Genomic DNA, 15,148 nt, shown 5'->3' with positions numbered 1-15,148 from the left:
TATAGCAATTTCTTTTATTGTACTATATGAGTGGCTTAGTATAGACTGGGTGTGTTAGATTTGAAGTCTCTCTTTTGTCTATAAAATCAGACTTACCAGATAATGACATATAGACCTTCCTCTGAAAAATTACAGAGGATTTGTTTTCCTGAATTCCAACTCTTGCTGACATCACTTCTGAATAACTCTTTTTAGTTTTGTTTTGTTTTCATTCCCATGTAGTACTGAGGCCTGATTACTGTGTCTGTAGTTGCCCTGATCATTTATTTACTCACCAGTCTGTTTCTACTCTTCTCTATTTTTAAAAACATGGAGCTATGCTCAGTCCGAAATTATTTTTCTGATGAGACTTCATTTCACCTCTGATCCAGTATTCTGGGAGATCATCTGGGTCTCCCTGAGTTGAAATCCATTAGATTATGAGAATTGCATTACCTTTATTTTCATACTGCTTCCTTGTCAACAGTCTTCCTTCTTGCTTTCTCATTGATGATACTAGGGCAAAAGTGTTTGTTTTGTTGTTGGGACGCTCTTGCTTATCTACAGAAATTTCTCTCATCCTGGCTAGGAATGACTGAATGACTGTCTTAGTCATTAGCTGTAATCATTAGTCTGCTCACCATTGAAAGACAAAATCTAATCAGAAAGAGTGAATTATTTATAGCAGTACTGGGTCTAGCTGGTACAGATTTTTTTTTTTCCCCCGCCTGTATAGTGCTGTGTTTTGGATTTGTAACTAAAACAGTGTTGATAACACACCAGTGTTTTGGCTATTGCTGAACAGTGCTTGCACAGCATTTGAGAAAGGAAAGAGAATAATCCAGATTTTTCTGAAAGCCGATTTTGTCATAAAACAAAGCAGGGTCAAAAAAGAGATACAGTTTTGGGGAACACTGTATCAAGATGGACATCATAACATCCTAATATTCTGGGGGGTATAGAGGATCTGAGGCCCACAGCACCCCAAATGAAAAAGATATTAGCAACGTATGAGGGGGGTTTGAGCTGCTTCAGAAATAGTTGGTATAGAAGCATAGCTCTTCCTAGCTCCTTGGCTTAGCTGCTGACTGGGGTTAACCCATAACATATGTTTTTCTCAAATAATATGAAAAAAATTCCTTCTATAATCAAATGAAGTATGGAGTTCATCCAGCAGACTTCTGCGTTTATCCCAGTGGAATGGGTTATTCATCCATTCTCCTGATCTCTCATTCACTTAAATCCAAACCCACCTGATTTGCGCATACTGTCTTTTCACAAAAAGAAATATCATGGCCTTAGCTATTGAGGAACAAAAAGTAAAAATCTACTTTGTTTAAAACTTAGGTCACAGTCTTGACTTGCACTTCCACTCGGTCTCTCCTAGCCTTTTCTTTACTAGCATGTGGGTTCTTTTTTGGCCTGTGCTATGCAAAGGTTTACAAATGTATCAGGTCTTTCTTTCTGATCTCTGAAATCCTGGACAAAACTGGTAAAATTCTTTAACTGTCTGCCCATCTAGTGGCTTCTGTGTTTAACAGTATTTGTAATTTTTTCTTCTTGTTACCTAGTGAGTTTTTTTTTTAGTTGTGTTTGCATCTTCAATTATTTGCTTTTCTTTCCTCTGTTTCTATATGCTGTAAGTCCTGTAAATAGTTGATATTTCTTCTGAAAGTTTATTAAGTTATGCCAGATTCTCCACTTCTATGCAGAGCAAGTTGTGCCTAGCCCTTTTGGTATCAGGAAAGAGCTTGAAAAGAAACCGCAGAGATTCAAATACTTGGTGGCAAGGTATTGTCCATGCATTTGATCTTTTATAAAAGTTTGGGACCAGAATTGTAACCACTGCATAATTATTGGATTTGATTTTTTTAATCTATCAATTTAAGATGGCACTTGCTTATTCTTAATACAGGTCACCTTGTTCTCACTTCAGCTTCTGTTTTAGGATTTAGATAGTAATACGCCATCCTAACCATCAAAATGAGAACTGGAGTAACCTCCTATGGACTGTTCATCCTAGCTATCGTTGCTGCAACAACTTCATCAGCAGGACACAGAAATTAGTCCTTGCACGCTCCCTTGGGTAAGGCATGATGCAGGATCATACTTGATGAAGGCATGCCAGGAGAGGGAGGTGTGATGGATCAGGTGGTATTTTGCTTTGTCCCAGGGTGGGTCTGTGTGCAAGAGTATGAAAGTTGTTCGGCTGTCTCTTTAGAAAGTGGTTGCTGTGCAAGCGCAAGCGAAACTAACTGATGAGGGCTATCAAATGCTGTATCACTGAGCACTGCAGAACACTTCACACCTTCTTTTGTTTCTCACCTACTCTTTTTATGTTTCCTCTCCCAGTACTCATCTCTTCCGCCTGTCAGTGCTCATACACATGAACGTACTAGACTTCCTGGTTTGTGTACATCAAATACTGAATAATTTCATAAAAAGCATAACCTAATATTCACAGAAACCTGACCTCAGCTACTGCTCGCTGAGATAAGATGCTTTCTTCTAGTAAGGACAGAGAAAAACTTTTCCTGATATCCCTTATGTACATTTCTCAGGAAAACTGCTTCAAAGTATAGACATCACATATCAGTTGGGACAGAACCACTCTAAGCGTGCTTCTCCCGAATGCCTTCTGCAAGGCCACCTCAGCAGAATGCATTATTGAAATGCATGCCAGAAACCTATGTTAAACTTCAGGAAGGTGATGTGTAGTGCATAAATCCGTCATTTTGAAATTCAAATTCACTTTAGAAATAGTTGCATGCATATAGCAGTTGAGATAGCACATGATGCTGGTTGCTTCAGAGAGACAAAGTTTGTGCAAGGTAGAGGAGTAGGTTAGTGCTGTTAATCGCTACTGTCATCTGGAGCCCAACCTAATTTTCTCTGGGGCTGTGGGGATTACTTGTGTGAAGTGCAATTTGTTAGACATCATGAAGTACTGCAACAGTGCCTGACCACATGGATAACTGGAGGCTGTAGTGTGTCTGGTCTTTACTGTTTGGTATGATGTTGTCTGATCAGCTGAAGACATTTGATCTAGAGTTAAGAAAAATGGATAATATAAATTATTTGTAGTTAAAAGTATTGTTTCTTATTAGAACAGTTGACATACCTGGAAAACTGGAGAGGATTTGCGTGCAGAAAGCCTTCTTCAAGCTTAAAAGAGAAATTGCAATCTTCAGGTTAAATTCGGATTTAGAACAGTCGATCAAAAGTTAATTTGTCTATTCATCCATTAGCCTGTGAAAGGAAAAAGGGTTGGACCTGTGGATTTGGGGAGACTAGAGATACAGTACAAAGACAGGGAATTGTCCATGGAACACCTATGATCGTTGGAGATACACAGGCATTGTGGAGGTGACAGAAACCATAACTTCATAATCATCCTTTTCAGCGATCTTCTGACTGGTTTTACTATATTGTAGATCAGGCTTTCTTTGAGAGGAAGAAGTAGTCACTCATGTGAATCCACCAACATGGAAAACATGCATATGTGCTCAGGACAGATGTATGTTGTCGTTTCTTCTCAATTAACTTTCTTCTGTAAGAGCATTAGTAACTTCTTCCCAAAAACTTCTTGGGGTGGCTTGCTAGCTGGAGTTGGTAGCTTTTGGACTTTGTTTTGAGCTGTCATGTCCTCCTGCTGATAACTAATTCCCATGAAGAATTGAACGTGAGGTCTTTTATTATAAACCTTATGGTCGTAATGTACCATTCTTAACAGTGAAGAGGTTTAGTCAAATAGTGAGGTATGGATGGTATTTCTTAAATTAAAGATATGCAGCCTTAAAAATAATTAAAACCTACAAGTAGGCAAAAGATGCATGAAGAAAAAATTATTTTCAGTGTGTGTGTATATAGGAAGTTGCTTAAAAGAAAGTGTTGAAACAAGACTGGTGTTCCTCTTGCACAGTGACTTGCAGTGGATGTTCTGTAACCATTTTTTCTTTGCTAAGCAGTTCCTCTGTGGTGGTGCTCCCATGCACAGTAGGAAAAAGCCTATGGTGTTTTGGGCAACAAGAAACCACATCTGGAGAGATGCAGCTGCCTGGTTTCATGCCCATACAAAGCAAATGTTGGTGTCATAGGAACCTGCCAAGCGGCATGTTTTCTTTCACTGTTGGTACTAATTCCTTTGATTAGCACATGCTATACTGACCTCAGTCATTTATTGCAAAAGCAGCACATCGTCTTTATTGGAATATAAGATTGGTGAAGAAAAGTACATTAGAAGAATTTCCTGCAAGCAAATGCTGAAATAAATGAGTCTTGAAGACTGAATATATGAAATGGCTGGGCTGTGTTTATCCTTCTCCTTGCAAGTGCATCCAGTAACTTACTGTGATGGGCGGGGAATTAGAGTCATCACTCCTCTCTGTTGGTGATTTCTGTCCCTAAAAGCATAGCCATGTAATTCAGTGAAGTGTTAGTGAAGGGAGTTGCTTACAGGATCTCCTGTGGGGATTTGGGCCAAAATCTCCAAAAGCAGATCTGCAGCCCATAGAGAAAGGTTTGGTTTTGTTTTTTAAATTTGTGTGTGTGATTTTCTTCTCATCAGCCTCCCACCTTTTGCTGCAAAACAGCTTTAAAGGAGGGGGAAAGAAGTCCAAAAATCACAGTGATTATATCACCAGCTAGGTTAAATGGGGGGTAGGTAATGGGTGGTGGTGCTGAGGCAAGAGAGGGCTGGATTTTGGTTTTCTTTTCTGTTTAAACCAGTCAATTTACGCATTTTTCCTACAGGTTGAAAAACAAGACCTCTGTCTTGGAGTGGACCAGATTATTCCATTACACCTCATTGGTGCTCACATGCACACCTGCATGTGTTGGTGATGCAGAGTAATGAGTGAAAGGGAATCTACTTGAAGCTGGAGAGCTGCTGCCTTGTCTGGCTGGGCTCTATGAATGACGTCCCCCTCATTTGGGGGAAAGGGGAAAAGCATTGCTTGACTTTCCAGCTGCAGGTTTTTTCCCCAAGAACTAGATTTTTGTTCCCCTCACAGGAAATATGTATATGCTTTTTGATAATAATTTTTTAAAAAAATTTTCTTGTAGATGTGAGATAATGTTCCAGCTCTGAGCTCCAATTGTTTCATGTACCTAATCAGTGCAGGCTTACAGCAATACTCCTGCCTTCAAGTTTTCCTCATAATTACTTGTACCTCCTGCAGAGAAGGGACTGGAGACCAGAAATGAGTGACTGGTCAGATTACATGGCATAATGAAGCACTAGAATAGATTGTGCAAGGAGGCTGTGGAGTCATTGATACTTGGAATTGTTTTGGAAACCTCCTAGGCAATTTTGCAGTTAATATAGTAGGTATCATTCGGGGGTTTAACCCTGTCTGTGGTACACAGAGAGCTTTTGAGTAGTCTTGCTTTTCTTAGTTACATGTAGACTTAATTCATTCTGTGGACAATGTTCAGGAGGTGCACCTAGTAGGTGTAGTCTGAAAATCTGGAAAGGCAGTAAGTTGTTATTGCAAGTCATTCTTCCACAGACAGACATGTACTGGACTACACTATCTGTCAGTCTGACAGCCTTATTTTTACTTATGCAATGTACTCATTCATCAGGCAGTCATCCACCCTGTCTGGTCTTTGAAATGGTGGTCACAGCTTGCCCACTTGTCTAGCTTTTTACTTGTATTGGAGAGTTTACTATGGTTTTACCATATATTCTCATAATAATTTTCTAAGTTCTCTTGGTGTTGCCTTGATACATATGTTAAAGAAAATGAAGAATATCATAGAGGGAAACAGTTTTGTTCCTCTTTAAAGCAGGTTATGTACTTACTTGAGATCTTCAAATTATTGTACTTATTGAGTCAATGCATAACTATGCTTTTAATTGCATTTTAAAATAGGCATTTTATGGTTAATCTTGTAAGCAGATGTTTTCATGGCTTATCAAGAGTAGTTAGCTAAAGGAATTACAACTTCTATAGAAGAGCAATGTTAACTGTTCTAATCACTTATTCTTGCAAAACTTTGAGGTTGAAAATAGTAAGTCTCAGTGTGTGAGAAAATAATAAGTCTCTCTGCGTGTGTTTCCCTTCTTCCCTTAAATGTTTTTCATACAACTAGTTATAGTTAGGTCAACCTTGGAGATGTTTTCTTTTTAGTTATTTGTTTTATAAGTGCAGGCATTGAGGCAGTTCAGATTTGTGCAGAGAAGGGCTAGGAAGTGTTCTACTCCATTGCAGGAGGTAGGGGTTGTTCTGTGTAGCAGGGTGAGGTGGGTTTTTTTTATTCCAGAAAGGTAGAAAACCTCAAAATTCTTAAGCAGACCAAGTATCTATATTAGGCATTTGAAGGCATGTTTTCTCCCTACCATCAGCCTCTCCTGAAGCTAGTTGTAACCTACTGCAAGGAGTCTACCTTCAAAGCACGGATGAGAGATTTCAAGTTCTTTTGGTTTTAATCCTTCCTTTGCATTAACTGTGTGGATGCGTCACTGGAGGAGTTGCTTTGCAAGGTAGGAACCCCCATGATGTGTGTGAATGTGACTTTACCAGCTCAGTTACGATGTTCAAACTCTAAAACATTGTGAAAGGGGGTGGGGAGAAGCCTTAGAAATCTTAGACCAGCCTTGATTGGGAGCAAGAGAATCTTTTCCCCCCCTTATATAAATTTTTAGTTATACAGTCTGACTAATGTACAGAGGAGGAAACTTGCACTGATGGTCTACACTGTGAAGGAGGGAAAGAGAGTGTGTATGTATGACCTTGTGCTGCTGAGCTACCACAGCAAATTTCTGGGTAATAAATTTCTGTGGCAGGTTGTGGAAGTAAGCTGGTGCCATGATGCAAGAGTAGCGCAAACTGACACTACTAATCATTGCTTGAGAACCACAAAGAGAAAGGAGGCTGGCAAGAAGAGAAAAGAAAGAGTAGGGAAGATGAGGGGAAGAAACATGTTAAGAACTTAAGGGCTGGCAGATGGTATTTGTTGTATTAAATACAGAGGCATTCAGTTCCTGTTTTGTGTTTCTGCAGCAACTGTGTGAGCCTATCAGTGACAAATGGGTATGTGCGGTGAGGAATAGGGACCTATTTCCGCAGTATTTATTCAAACAAAAATCCTGCTTATGTGAAGCCTAAAGAATCAAACCACATATAGAAATATTATTGTCTATGCTTTTTTGGAATGTATTTGAGATTGAAAATATATAACTGAAGAGCTCTATGCATGTGGCACACCTGTATAGTGAGATTCACGATGTATTATTAGTTTTGTTCAAATTCCTTAGGAAAAGACAAAAAACCACCACACTTGAAGTGGGATGGCTTTGAAGTTGTATTTTTCTCAGGTAAAGTTGGCTTTTTCTTCAAGAGGGCCTCACAGCCATCATCTCTTGTTTGTTTTAGGGAATAGGTTTAGAGGCAGTAGAGGTTAAAAGAGAAAATCCCATCTGGCAGTCATTTCTTCTTTTAGTTGGGTTCCTAGTTAAGCAAAGGACAAACTAATCCTGTCACTAACATTCTTTCTTTTCTGTGATTGTGTTCTGCCGCAGGATGTGACTGTAGATTCTGTAAAGGTTTGCAAATTACAGTATGGTACATTTTTTTTTCCCAATTATTATTCAATTTTGCTGTGTTTTGGGGAGTGGAGAGCTTTTATTTCCATTACAGATCTAAAAGAAATCTACACCCTTGGAAAGATGTAAAATTGCGAATGTGTGTCACAAGGCAGCTCTTAGCAGGGGGAGTCTGGAGGTACAGCCATGTGTATGCTTCTGTATCTGCACAGCTCTCTCACAGAGGTGTGAACATCTTTGGCTTTCATTGGGAAATCGGTTTCCAACCAGTGAAATCATTGTTCCATTAACATATGACAGTTTCCCTCTGCATTGCTGACTATTGTTTTGATGCATGATAGCATGCATTGAATAATATGTACTCCTGCCACGGTAGTAGTTACCTGCCCTGATTAGACATAACCAGGGACACGGACAAGTCAGTCATTTATCTGTGCCGTAAACATGGTTTTATCATGTTAAGGTAATGTTATTTGAATAGAGATTGTCTATTAGCCTGGCTGTAGCACTGTTAGATAAAATTCATTCATGTCACTGATGCTTGTTCTCCAGTGTACAGTGCAATGTCATCCAATTAATTTTGCTAATGATGACTGAAAATGTAGATGACTTGTTGCTAGCTGTTTTCGGTCACTAGTTGAGGCCAGTGGGGGACCTGAATTGAAACGATTTCGGAAGTGTTTCCAAGAAAGGTCTGGTTTTGATCTTCCCTGATGTGAGTGAGGATTTGTGGTGCTTTTGGGCTTGCCTTGAAGCTGGGAGAGCATCTCAGGTGCGTCATCCTTCCAGCAGACACATTCATATGGCACAGATGTGCCCTGAGAAGGGGATACATGTCACTTAGCAGAGAACAACCCTTCACGTTAGCTCTTTGCTTTGGTGCAGTTTTGTGATAGCTTTGACAGGAAGCAAATGTGTCTCTTGGCTCCTCTTCTTTTCTGTCTTGACAGACAGGTCTCATGAGTCCTGTGGTCCCCCCAGCTCAGGACATGGGTTGCTTGAGGAGAGCCACTGCTTTTAGATTTTTCTTTTTCCATCTCCATGGAGATAGAGCTCTCCATGCTTGTTGGCTTTACTGACACCTTAACTTCCCAAGCCCCAGACCAGAGAGGTGTTGCTAAATAAGGATTTGATTTGCAAGTCTTGTGGTCAGGCTTATAGTTACAAGCAAAACAAAGTCTACTTCTTGCCTCTGCTTGATAATGGGATAAGCAAATAGGAGGGTGAAGGCTATATGATAGTCACTAGGAGGCTGCAGAGCAACCACTCTCCAGCTTGTAAGTACAGCTGTGTTTTAAATAGCCCTCACTGTCCTACCAATCCTTGTATCATTTCTTACAATTAGGTTTTGGGAACAAATCTGAGTGCTAATCCAGAGTGATTCTGAAGTATTTAACAGTTTTTTCCCTGTTTCCCCACCCCTCTTCCACCCCCCCACCCCCCCCCCCCCCGTTTGCTTCATTAGTTCGTCAACTAAGGGATGTGCAGATAGTTATACTATTAAGTATTCTTGTCTCTGCATGCTTTGCTAGCCACCCATCTTGTCTACGAATGGATGTTCTTGACACAGTCTGAGCTATTGGCTTTGCTCTGGATGATTGATGCACCCCTGTCAAATGTAGACTGCATCAGTGGTAGCAGGGCATATGACTGTTACTTCTGATGAGTTAACAGGATGATGCATGAAGTGTCCATGAAACAGACCTGGTTTCAGATGTCTTGTCCAAACTACTTTCTGGTCTATAATTGTTTTTAGAGGAGCATGAGGACCTGTATGTGGCAGGAATAGGTGTGTTTGTTTCTCCTACAAACTTGTTCTGTTCTTCAAGTGATTTTGTTATAAACCATAAATACTAATTTTACATGTATTTTGATGCAATAACTTGTAGCACTGACTTTGCAGATTTCAAATAAATTAAAACTCCTTTTTCTCAGTATCACTGTGGAAAATTTGTGCTCCCTCTTTCCATGCAATCTTATTTCCCTTCTCTACTCTTCCCCCTACCTTGCCATACCAAGATGTGTGACTGTGTGGTTTCTGTTCAGCATTTCAGCTTCATTACAGACTTTTTTTTGCTCTGTGCTGTTGAGGTGACTGATGCTTTTCAACATGTTACTAATTTGTGGCTTTGCATATACTACATACATTCATTTATTTCTTATTATTTATTCCAGAGATGGTGATGTTGCTGGAATGGTGGTCAGGCACCGATTGCACCCTCTACACTGACCCAGAGAGTTACCACAAGTATGGGAAGGAGAATGCCATCGTAATCCTTAATCACAACTTTGAAATTGACTTTCTCTGTGGTTGGAACTTTTGTGAAAGATTTGGGGTCTTGGGGGTGAGTTTTGTTTATCATTTAAAAGAAACTTCCTTTTCTTGGATGCAAAAAAAACCCAAACAAACAAAAAAATTCTTTGTGTTTTTGAAAGTTAACAGATCTGTGCTCAAATTTCACTCAGCCACTGTCCAGACTTAGAGAGGTGAACCTAAAGTAATGCAGTGCAAGTATGTGGAATACTGAGACAGGATTGCTTCAGCGTTCACAGACATGTTAAAAGCATTGCTGTTAAAGCTGATGGAGATATTTTTTTAACCTGTGGAGGTCATTACAGTTGTTTCTGTCTGTGTGCGTGCTAGGTAACTATTACAGTTCATTGTGCTGCAGAAAGATGAGCTGTTCTGTGATTCTTTCCCAGTAAATTGTAGAATTTGTTTGCTTTCTGCAGTGTAGTCTTCCAAATCCACGGCTAGAGTTTGAATGATGTAGTCTCCGTCTCTTAGAATGAAAAAGCTGCCATCTCAAGTGAAAGCAGTAACCAGGTTATAGCTAATAAGAGATGGGGGAGGAATGAATTATCCATAGTTGAATACACTCTTCCATTAGGCTAGGAGTACATGTGCTTTTGTTTTCAGGGTTGGTTTTTTGTTTCCCTTGTCAGCTCATGGGGATGATTCATGCCCTCCTCCTAAGCCAGCTTGACTCAATTCTGTGGTGGTGACGACATTACCTACCTACAAGGAATTTAGATAAGAGTTCCTCCCTCCTAAGAAAGCAGACAGATACCTCATTTTGGTGGTCTTCTGCAGCATCCTCTTCTAACTTTGCTATTGGCCACTGTCAAAAGTCCTGACCTTGGATTGTGTGAATCTATGACTTTTTCTGGCCTTTCCTTTGGACTCTGCATTTTCTGGATGTATAGGGCACCGCTCCATTCACTTACAAATTATAATAATCACAGTCTGCTTAAAAAAAATAAAAAGGGGCCTTAAAGCTGGAGGAGAATGAGCCTAAGCATTACAGGCCTTGCATATTACCAAAATGGCTGTTGGCTCCTGATTACTGAGGAACAATTCTACTTTCATGTCTAGGACTTGAGCACAGAGCTGGAGGGTAGCATGAGACAGCAGGAGATGTAGGGAAACCTGTTCCTGGCAGGCAGATGTACATGCCAAAAACATTCTCCCTTCTATGTGCTCATTATATGGTGATGCTTTAGTATAGTTTATCTAATTTTGTAAGCCTACTAGCTACAGTTCTCTAGATAAAGCTGTGTTATAGAGGGTCATGTGCTGCTTCAGAAAGCACCATTGTAGAAGATTAAAGGATTATTTTGGTACAAACTGAGAGAGGCCTACAAGGTCAAAAATCTCTTGGTTTACATTGGTGCTGTGTGGTTGGATTGAATCTCGTTAGTTTCAATATTTTTTTTTAATAGTTTCCCAAAGTAGTCAGGATTATGTTTTAAATGTTTTATATTTTTCCCTACGCATAAGAAAAAACACTGCATAGAAGCATAATTGTTGAACAATTACTGTGGTGCACTAACTCAAAATAATTTTTCCTTTTTTTTTTAGATGCTTACAGTTATTACTCAGTTTGTATTTTTGCTAATCTCAGGATTCTCTTAGGAACTGATATATAGGGGGGTTTAAATTTAATTTAATTTTATTTTTTAAACTGTTTTGGTCTTGAGTAATGTACTGTGGTTTTACTTCCCAGAAACTGTTCCGGGAAGAAATAGTTCCCATGTGCTCTCATTTGTGTAGATGTCTTTACACAGCAAAGCAGTGCATTTCCCTGATGGGGCAACCAGTTGAGGTTAGTCTTAAGACAGATTAAAAAATAATTGAAAATGACACACAGTTTCCTGATTGGATTGTCTGTATTGGAATACTGGTAGTTGGCTTGGGGCAGTGTGAGAGAGAGTGAATGAATAGAGATGGGGGGTTGTGCTGGTTTTGGCTGGGGTAGAGTTAATTTTCTTCATAGTAGCTGGTATGGGGCTGTGTTTTGGATTTGTGCTGAAAACAGTGTTGATAATATAAAGATGTTTAAGTTACTGCTGAGCAGTGGTTACACAGAGCCAAGGCTTTTTCTGCTTCTCAGAGCATGCCGCCAGCGAGCAGGCTGGAGGTGCACAGGGAGTTGAGAAGAGGACACAGGTGGGATGGCTGACCCCAACTGACCAATGGGATATTCCACAGCATATGATGTCATGCTCAGCATATAACTGGGGAAGCTAACTGGGAGGTGGGATCGCTGCTCAGAGACAGACTGGGCATCGGGTTTTGGTTTTGGGTTGGGTTTTTTTTTCCTCTTCTCTGCAGGTCATGAGCAATTGCATTTGTGCATTACTTATATTATTATAACAATTGTTATTGTTGATTATTATTATTCTCTTCCTTTGTTATCCTATTAAACTGTCTTTATCTCAACCCATGAGGTGTTTTTTTTTTTCCATTCTCCTTCCCATCCCACTGGGGAGGGGTGGTGGGGGAGGAGGAGTGAGTGAGCAAGGAAGCAGCTGTGTGATCCTTAGTTACTGGCTGGGGTTAAACCATGACAGGGGTGTAGCTTGGTTTGACTTTGTACTGTCTTACATGAGTTTGCAGTGTGCAGAGCTTCAGGGTTTGGTGCGGCAGCACAATTAATAATGTAAGAACCGTTATGCTGAGGGCTGATGTTTGGGAAAAGGGGTAACAAGTGAAAGGCAAGTGTCCAGAGAGATTTCTAAGTGGTGTCCCAGCCTCCAACATTTTGTGGCTCAGGGACTTTGTGAGCCAACGGGATTTTATATTTAACGCAGTTCAATTTTGTACTTCATGAAGTTTCTATGCAAACTTCAGGTATCTACCAACATCTTACTAAGGTGATCTTGTGTCCGCTGCTGCTGAAAAGGAAATCTTACACATGCCATCCTATCTCCTACATCTGGTACTTCTCTACCCTGTTTTGGCATGTTTCAGACACCCCTTCTCTCTCTCCTGCTTTAACTAATCCAATGAAGAAAGGGGAGATGACTGGGGAGAGGGAAGAGGGAGAAGGTGAAGCCAACTTAGGGCCGAAGGAGTTGGGACTGATCGTGCTTGGCTGCAGCAGGCAACAGAATGGCTTTGTTGTGACATCCAGCTGTACCCTGCAGCCCTGGCAGACAACAGCAATGCTCTTAACAGTGTCACAAGCACGTGTTCAGACTCAGTATTTTAAAGCTTGAACTTCTATTAAATGAAGCTGTTAAATGCTGTAATTTTTTGCTTGGATTTGCTCACTTAGAAACAAAATTAAACTTCCTTAAGCCTGTCTTGCCCCTTCTGGCCCCAAAAGAAAAAAAGTCTTTCCCTTTTCCTCTTTGTTTTTAATTATGATGTGAAAACTGCCCCTCCTGGTCTTAGTTGCAACATTGCTGTGCTCCTTCTTTCGTCTCTCTTCTGTAGTGGCTTTCTCCTTTTTCCTTATAGCCTAATGCTCTATCAATGTGATTTTGTTTTTATCAATGTGGGTTTAGGGTTTTTTGCTAATTGGGGGGGCGGGGGAGAGGAGGGGTGGAGTGGGAGTGGCATAGTCTCTTGCTTGTTAGGTTTGTGAAGTTGAGTTCTCTTCTAATGATTCAATACTTGTGCCTGGATGGCACGAGGTTCCCTGCTTTCTTGAAGGTTTTTAAATGGCTGTGCAAAAAAATGTAGCAAAAAGAACCAAGGAAGGTGCTAAGAATTTGAGAAGAGTGTGTGTGTGGAGGAGGGGGAAAAAAAAAAGAAAATTCTAATATTTATTTTACTTTAATTTTTTTTTTAATATGATATTTTTGGAGCACCCATTGAAAATGCTAGAAGGCACTGAGTTGACAGTGCTGGGTGAGAGCCAGGGATCTATTCATTTATAGTGGAGAAGGAGAAAACCACATGAAGTAATTCTGTGCTTGTTTTTACTCTTGCAAGTTATTGTAGCCACTGAGATTGTCTTACTAGCTGCAGGTGGACTCTATGTAGCTGAAGTTACTGATGTGTAATTGTTTGTAGCACCAAACCTTAGAAGGTTTTTTTAGTTGCTGGAAATTGGAAAAAGGCAGCAAACTTCACAAAGACTAGAAGTTAACAGGGATTTCAGGCAAACCTGTGTTCAGCCCAAACTATTAATCAGTTACATCTGTATTCCACTTGTGTTTTTTTGTGAAAGGATCTTCCTGTTTTGTTTTCAGTCCTTGACACCAGTCAGGGACATATGCCCACCTCCTTGTGCTACCAGACCTCAGAGATGTGTGCAGGAGGGAGGGAATATAAGGGTGCTTGATGCCAAGTCAGCATTGTGCTGCCGTGAGTGGCGTGGACATCCACAGGGACGGCTGAGTCCTAACTCCTCCTGGCACAGAGGTGGCTGCAACAAGCTGTGAGGGAAGGAGGAGCTATGCTGCTAATGGCTTTCTGTAGAGTTGGAAACAGCCCCAACAGGATGAGCTTTGTCCACACCAGCGTTTCCTAATAAAAGGCAGGGCTGTTGTTACGATCCTGAGCCAGGGTGACTGTCGTGGCTGTGTTGTGGATGCTCTGCTTTTCCACCCCATGCCAGTGCAGTGGCTGATGAGATGCCAACTCCAGCGTCTGTGTGTTGCTCGGTTGTGTAAATAGAGACATGGTGTTGGTGAGAGGTCCCTGCACGCTGCTGTGCCCTTCTCTCTGCCTGTGGCATTCCAGTCCTAGGACTTACTTTCTTAGTGATGGACAGCCTAGCTACTGTATCAGCATTTAAACACATTAGTAGCATTTAGTTTCTTCAAGGTGTCTGCTAAGCATCCCTTTGAAAGCAGACCCACTGGACACCAGAACTTCAAATCAGGACACAGGCATGTTTGAAGGAGGGAAGTGTTATTCAGGACTTACACCAAAAGCACAGTAGTACGCTCTGTGCCAGGATTCACTGTACTCTTCTGCTTAGTTGCTTGATCTGACCAAGCAGTGATAAAATAGCTTTTTTAGTAATTTTAGTAACCTTTTCTCGGAGATGAAGACATTTATATTAGTAAAAATTGCCTGCGCTTTAAAGCTAAACCTGCTGGTTTATCTGTTCATCTTCTGGTGTCTTCAGTTCCAAATTATTAATGCTGATGGTCTTTCTACCTTGGCAAAACATAAACATTATTCTGAGTGGCTCATTATATTGGCATCAAAATATGTGCATTTCCAAAAGAGGCCATAGTTGTTTATTCCTTGGCTGGTAGACAAGGCAGAAAACAATTATGAAAAATTAGTTGTTAATGATCTTGCTTTAAGTTTCTCATAAAAAATTGCCAAGCACATGTAGTAATTTTTAACCCTAACTATCTGTTCCATATGCCAGG

At 40.5% G+C, this 15,148-nt stretch overlaps 1 protein-coding gene across 21 annotated transcripts in view; it reads left to right on the top strand.

The window, feature by feature from the left end:
* AGPAT4 (1-acylglycerol-3-phosphate O-acyltransferase 4) overlaps positions 1-15,148 on the top strand; it is an 81,987-nt gene that overhangs the window by 34,463 nt on the left and 32,376 nt on the right. For 18 of the 21 annotated variants that reach the window (XM_075748517.1, XM_075748512.1, XM_075748521.1 and 15 more), the window contains one exon: positions 9,704-9,873. The exons of 1 other annotated variant lie outside the window; for it this stretch is intronic. In XM_075748517.1, the coding sequence (XP_075604632.1) occupies positions 9,704-9,873 (170 nt within the window). Of the gene's footprint in view, positions 1-6,309; positions 6,467-6,882; positions 7,026-9,703; positions 9,874-15,148 lie in introns of those variants that run through there. 2 more of the 21 variants (XM_075748529.1, XM_075748526.1) reach the window with 2 other exon arrangements.

This window comes from Balearica regulorum, chromosome 3 (assembly GCF_011004875.1).
Source record: "Balearica regulorum gibbericeps isolate bBalReg1 chromosome 3, bBalReg1.pri, whole genome shotgun sequence".
NCBI classification, from domain to species: domain Eukaryota; kingdom Metazoa; phylum Chordata; class Aves; order Gruiformes; family Gruidae; genus Balearica; species Balearica regulorum.
This window is presented reverse-complemented; position numbering and strand designations above follow the sequence as displayed.